Source organism: Gossypium hirsutum, chromosome D08 (assembly GCF_007990345.1).
Source record: "Gossypium hirsutum isolate 1008001.06 chromosome D08, Gossypium_hirsutum_v2.1, whole genome shotgun sequence".
Taxonomy (NCBI): domain Eukaryota; kingdom Viridiplantae; phylum Streptophyta; class Magnoliopsida; order Malvales; family Malvaceae; genus Gossypium; species Gossypium hirsutum.
Genome location: NC_053444.1, coordinates 49,868,019 through 49,874,585, shown reverse-complemented (window position 1 = coordinate 49,874,585; position 6,567 = coordinate 49,868,019). Strand labels below are relative to the sequence as shown.

General features: G+C 31.7%; 1 protein-coding gene across 3 annotated transcripts; it reads left to right on the top strand.

Moving 5' to 3' along the window:
• Positions 1-484: 484 nt before the first annotated feature.
• LOC107900931 (phosphatidylinositol 4-phosphate 5-kinase 10) lies at positions 485-5,654 on the top strand. Of its 3 annotated transcripts, XR_005916778.1 has the most exons (12): positions 512-665; positions 876-1,040; positions 1,129-1,294; positions 1,403-1,513; positions 1,938-2,125; positions 2,273-2,364; positions 2,637-2,678; positions 2,912-3,016; positions 3,201-3,258; positions 3,400-3,716; positions 3,840-3,931; positions 5,358-5,654. XR_005916778.1 is itself a non-coding variant. In XM_016826718.2 (11 exons), exons 2-11 carry the CDS (start codon positions 895-897, stop codon positions 3,848-3,850), a joined length of 1,236 nt encoding a protein of 411 aa, XP_016682207.1. In that variant the 5' UTR covers positions 485-665; positions 876-894; the 3' UTR covers positions 3,851-4,178. The 3 variants fall into 3 exon arrangements, 2 of the variants coding, with proteins under 2 accessions (XP_016682207.1, XP_016682208.1); XM_016826718.2 differs by lacking the exon at positions 5,358-5,654 and having other exon boundaries at positions 485-665; positions 3,840-4,178; XM_016826719.2 differs by lacking the exon at positions 5,358-5,654 and having other exon boundaries at positions 648-753; positions 3,840-4,178.
• The last annotated feature ends 913 nt before the right edge of the window (positions 5,655-6,567 follow it).

Here is a 6,567-nt window from a genome sequence, read left to right as displayed (position 1 = left end):
CCTATATATATAATTTTAATAACTAAAAATATATTAACTTAAAAATATATATTTGAATAAATGATAATAATAATAATAATAATAATAATAATATGAGTGGGTTTGGATTAACTATTTATAAATATGACGTGCTTGGACAAAAATTTAAATTCATATTTTAAATTAGTTGAACTCGAACAAGAATGAAATGTGTCAATATCATACTTAAAGAACTACTTTACTTTTAAGTTGATAAACAAGATTAAAAAAATTGTGATCTGACTTTGAACTTGTTAAACAAAACATTAAAAAAATAAATTTGTGATGCGTACTTAATTATTTTTGGGTAGAAATAGAGGAAGTAAAGGAGGTTGCAGCAACACCATCCTTGGCAATGCAATTCCCTGGGCATCAAGTTGGAAAATTTTATTTTTACAATAATAATAAATAAATAGAAAGCCTAGGGAGCAGTATAAGGCATTGTTACTGGTTACTTAATAACCAAATAAACTATATTAACGACATTGTCCTAAAATGACACTACTTAGTTAAGAGCCATCCATCCCCACTTCCATTATCTCATAACTGATTCAAGCGCAAAATGCTGCATTCCATTCTACTCTCCACCAGCCATTTTTCAACTAATTACCAACGTATCAAATCCATAAATTCACTACCAATAATAAGTAAATATTTTTCTCTGGGTTCAATTCATTCAAGGAATTTAATGTTCTTGCATTTCTTTTAGACTTGAAAGCAGAACAGAAAAAAAAAGTATAATCAAATTCATCAAAATTGGCTTTGTTTTTTTTATTTATGTGATGCTTTGATCCAGTTTTTATATATATTCAAACCATTGAATTGAAACATTCATTTAGCATTGATGATTTTTGCAGGGTGGGAAGCGGTAAATAAATGGCAGAGTCAGAGGAGATTTCGGCTTCGGATTTAACAGATTCACAAAGATATTGGATTCAATATTCCAGGCAGCAGTGTCTTAATCTCCCTTCAGGATCAGTTACTGGGTTTGAATGGAAAGATTATTGTCCTAAAGTTTTCAGGTTCTTTTTTTTCTTCAATCAATGTTTTTAATCATTGAGTTAAATATTGTTTTGGTTAATGAACTGTTTGATGATATTCCCCTTCCAGGCTTATACAAGAGCTCGAAAATATCAGCAATGAATACTACATGATGTTAATTTGTAGTGACGAAACTCTAAGGAAGGTGTCTTCATCAGTGAGAGCTGGCAACATGTTCCTTTTGTCCAAGGACAACCGGTTTGTAATTAGAACACTACGCAAATCTGAAGTCAGGGTAACCCAAAATCATCCACTAAATAACTGTCATGAATATTTATCTAGCAGATATGATCATGGATATTGCTCATAAGCTCTACATGCTGTAATCTTAAATTTGATGTAGGTCCTCTTAGAAATGCTTCCAGACTACTATAACCATCTCAGAAAGTTTCGCAACACGGTCTTGAACAAGCTTTATGGTGCTCATGTCGTAAAGCCAGTTGGAGGTGCTAAGGTAAAAAAGGAACATAATACTTCCTCATACCTGCAGCATAAACCCACAATCAAAAATAGGATCTCTTATTTCATATCAAAAGTTATTTGTCACCAGTTTACATTTGTTATTATTTTACTTGCCTAATGTTCATTAGTTATGCTTGATAATTATTGGAAGGCCTGGCTCTGTTTGCAAGGTAATAGGCAGATATGGGGTATTCTGAATATATATATATATCAGATAAATACTGCCTTTTGTCACATAAGTACAAAAGCATTGATCATTGCAAGGGAAGGAAACTACACAATGCGTGTCTCCGTCCATGAGGGGATTCTATATTAGGGATCTAGGTTGAGATTTGCTGTTAATCATAACTATGAACTTGCCATTCCCTTTGGCATCTAATAATATGCACTGATAAATTTTGGACTTGAGGGAACAGGTTTACTTTGTGGTTGTAGCAAACATATTCAAATCAGATTTATTGATGCACCGGTGTTATGACCTCAAAGGCTCATTACAAGGTCGAAAAGTTGAAAAAATGAGATTCCGAGAGAAAATTCTTCACAAGGAGTCGGATCTTGATTTTCTCTTTTACCTTGAACCGCTGGTTCGGCATAGGCTTTTGAAGTAAGTCCTTCCATCTATACATTCTGTCTTATCACTATGGGGCTCCAACCTTTATTAGGGTACCTAGTAACAAGAATTATTGTATGCTATTCTTACAGAGACATGCATTATCCTTTGTTGATTAACAATGGTATTCTCATTTGTTAGGCAAATCAAGTATGATTGTGCTTTTCTCGAGGCTGCAGGTGTCATGGATTACAGTCTGATGCTTGGCTTACATGTAAAAGGATCACCCCAAGGTGAATTTTTCCCCATAAATTTTCATTTTTTAGCTTTTCTGAATCTCTGATTATCCTAGTTAGTACTTCATACATACAGAGAAATGGAACACACTTTATAAATTGGATTCTTACACCCATCTATATGAAACTAAGTGAAACTTATTTAGAGGAAAACATGATCACTGTAGTTTACATGTAAAACATGATCACTTTGGACCCTTGGATGCCTGAAAATCTGTCTTGTTATAAGAGTAGAGTCAAATTTCTGATAAGCTTTTAGTCTTTCCCAGGTCTGTTGGATGCTGGACGCTCACGTTCTGCGGGCTCCCAAGGTAATTACTTGCATCAAAAGGATCTTGATTCTTCATCACTTTATTACATGTTGTTCTTGTGAGGAGGCTCAGAGCTGTCCTAGTTTTTGGTAAATGTAAAGCACAGGGAAAAAGATTGTGTTATGAAAAGTAGAAAACTAATGCGTTGTTTGAAAATGCCAAATGACTAAAATCTTCCAAATAAGTGCATATCTTAAAAGAAACTATACATTCCTTTTATTGTCTTTCTGCAGGTTCTGTTGACAGTAGTTCTTCCACCGACAGCAGGAGAATGTCCTGTGACTTGTTGAGTCGAAGTGAGTTATACTCACATAGATCCTCTGCATCTTCATTTCGAGGTGATATATTGAAACTCAGAATTCGTAAGAAGCTTAACTGTTCGAACGCTGCCATATACATGGAACTAATATATGTTAGGAAAAGCTATCATTTTTGCCAATTATCATCCTCTCCCACATGTTCTTCTGGCAACAGTGTTAGCAATAAGCTTTATAAGGCATATTCTGTTTTCCTGAATTGCAGATTCAATTGACATGGGGTCAGAATTGAGTTTTGGTGATCAATGGCTACCAAATAGCAGGTGAATGTATTGGATATTTATTTTTTAGCTTGGGTTTACCTAAGAAGCTTCTGATAGAAACCCGAAAGCCTAAAAGAAGTGTCGTGGGGTTCCAAGTTGATGTAGTAAGGCACTGATAGTTTTCCATTGGCTTTCTTGCAGTAATAATTCTAGCTTTGGGGAAGAAATGTCTGCACGTGGTGTTCACGTACCGAAAAACGGAACTGCAAATATATCATCAGAAGAAAGTCCCAAGTCTCGGGAGTGTTATGATGTACTTTTGTATTTTGGAATAGTGGATTTTTTCCAAAATTACAGTGTGATCAAGCGAATCGAGCACGCGTACAAGTCGTTGCAGTTCGACCGAAAGATGATTGCAGCTGTAAACCCGAAAGCATATTCGTCTCGGTTTCAAGAATTCATTAGTGACATATTTAAAGCGGACGACACGCCCAGTCTCCCCACCGAGCTCACAAATGGTAAGTCCTGTTTTACAAGTTTGGACACGTTGGGAGTATTGTTTACTTGAGCTTACTGCATGTCATAGAATTGTTAAGATGTACAAAAACATAATCGAACCGACAAATTTGTGTGTTTTGCAGGATGCAGATAAAAAAGGCCATGCAATGGAGTAGGTTTTGAGCATGTCCAGAAATTATGGAAGATGTAACCATGTAGACAAATATTCTGTAAGGTTGAGAATTATCCCTTGATTACTTGAAAATAGAAACAAAAATCCAAACCAGAAATTTATAGTTTAGTTGCTTGTGCACGCTGAGCTTCTGATTAAATGAAGCTTTTCTATAGGTGCAATGTATCCCAATCTCTAGTTTTCATACAGAAATGCAAACTAATTTAAATTTGAGGAAAATCAGAACGATTGTATAAGTAAGACCGGCATGCATGCAATAATAATGGCATGAATATTAGTACCTAGCTTTTTCCATGTCTAGTAACCATAGTCCATAGACAACACATGCTGACTTTTCATGGCTTCGGCTTTAAAATGATTCGTGCTGTCTTTCTCTTAACCGGAATCACCAGAAGCGCTTGTCGCAACTTCGTACAACCCACGATTTGACTTGAGAGTTTCAAAGACTCCATCAAATATGAACACACACTTTTTTACCAAAAGTATATGTACTTTTGTAAACGGTATCTCTATCAGCTAACTCCGATTTATTAAAAAATTATAATTTCGTCATTCAATTATTCAAAAATTTATGTTTAAGTCACTAAGTTGTTAAAACTAATGTTATATGGTTTTCTCTGTTTGCACTATTTGAAAGTTCTCTTTCCACTTCTCTTCTTCAATTTAGTTGTTTTTTTTATGAAATTGTTTTGGACGTCACAAATCTGTGAACCAAAATTCAAATAGTTTTTTCTCTAATCTCCAATATTGACTGTCAGATCGACTTGAATCTAAGATATATTTTTCTACTCATCGATGAGTATTGATCTACTGTATCAATCGTCAAATCGTTACTTGAAGCTCGCTGGCGAAACTTAAAAAAGAAACTTAACAACCTAGTAACTCAAAAAAAAAATTTAAATAGTTTAGTGCCCAAAACAAAAACTTATCTATAGTTTAATGACTAATGGTGCAATTTACCCTAAATTTTATAAGTGCAGAGAATTATTTGGTAGATTAGTGAAATATAAGTACTAAATGTAATGTTGGTAGATAAAAGTAAATACTTATTTTTAATAAATTATTTACTTATTGATTTATTTTCTTATTAATATAATATTTTGTATTGTTTTGAGTAATTTTGGATAAATAATTTATTTCAATTTTTTAATAAGATAAAATCAATTTAACATTTTATACATTAATTAAAAATTTCCAATGAATTATCAAAACACTCATGATGTTTAAACACATATAACTTAAAGTAATTATAGTATTAGATATTTTTATTATGCTATATAAAATACATAATATTTAAAACTAAATTATAAAATAGTACAAGATTTAAAAATGAGTCCAAGATTCAGACATTAAATATTAAAGTGGGAATACAAACCATATTTCAAATTTAATATTTTAAGTAAAGCTTGTTAAATTTTCAACAAAATTTCGAAATTGACCCTTACCCATTTTGTGTTTTTCTTTTTAGGTACTTTCTATCTCAAAATTGGATTGTGTGCTCCAACGACTGATAAAATCTGATGAGTGAATTTAGATCAACATTCACTAATTAATGGCATCACTGGACCACATTTTAAGTAAAAGACAGGACTATTTCTTATGTGGCCCCTTATCATTTTATCGTCTTAATTATCAGTCCATGTGCTCCTTCATCTTGTCTTCAATTTTTTTTTTTTTGTGATTATACTGGGGAAGAATTTTCATATTTATAACCTGACATAACTCATACTTGTTGGGTTCCAAAAATAAAAACTTGTTATATATGAGCCACAAGTTTGGTGGATTTCAAGATGTATTTTTTTATCATTTTATGTTATTTTTTAACTTTTTTTTATATTTATTGAAATTTGTAATAATTTTCTTGATAATGTTATTTTAACTTAACAATAATATTTCACTTTTTAAATATGCGGTTCAAATGTTTTACTTAGCTTCCAAGATCAACCTAGGTTTAGTCATTATTAGATTTGACATTTTCTTTTCTTTTCTAAGAAAGATCAAGTGTCATCATTTCATCTAATACTCCACTACAGTTTGCCTTAAAAAACAAGTTTAAACCATTATCTTACATTTACGTTATTATGTTGTAACATTTTAGGCACTAAATCATTAATTATCGTTAATGGTGTAACGGTAAGCTGACATGCCTCATTTCAAACGAAAATTTTAGATTTGATTGTACAATTTATCCTTATATCTTTTTCGTTTTGAGCAATTTAATTTTTTTATGTTATTTTAACTTTTCTTTTTTTCTCTCTCTCTCTTTATTTTACATTCTCTTCTATTTCTCCTTTTGTTTTCCACCATTCTCTATTTCTTTTAACGTAGTTTTTCTATATTTTCTATTTGTTAAAACTAGCCCCTATACTTTTATTTTTTTGAACAATTTAATTTTTTTTCTTTTTTTTCTTCCCCTTTATTTTTCTTTCTTTTCATATTCTTCACCAAATAGACCAAGTTCTTATTTCCTTCACATGATTCCTAAATTGAAATTTTACTCAAACCGAATACCAATCATTCTCAATCAAATCTCGATTTGAATATATCCTAATTTTGAAACTAAAATTGGATCTAACTAATCAATATAAGAGACCCTATCCTTAATCAAATCTAAACATAAATTGAATTCTTAATATTCAAAATAATTTCTTTTTCTGTTTCCAATTTTTTATAGAATC

What these genes read in the sequence shown, in the direction of transcription:
- LOC107900931 (XM_016826718.2), top strand. Translation starts at nt 895, where the DNA reads ATGGCAGAGTCAGAGGAGATTTCGGCTTCGGATTTAACAGATTCACAA. An exon ending in TACGCAAATCTGAAGTCAGG is followed by an intron (nt 1,295 to 1,402) that starts GTAACCCAAAAT and finishes AATTTGATGTAG; the next exon opens with GTCCTCTTAGAAATGCTTCC. An exon ending in TGTAAAAGGATCACCCCAAG is followed by an intron (nt 2,365 to 2,636) that starts GTGAATTTTTCC and finishes AGTCTTTCCCAG; the next exon opens with GTCTGTTGGATGCTGGACGC.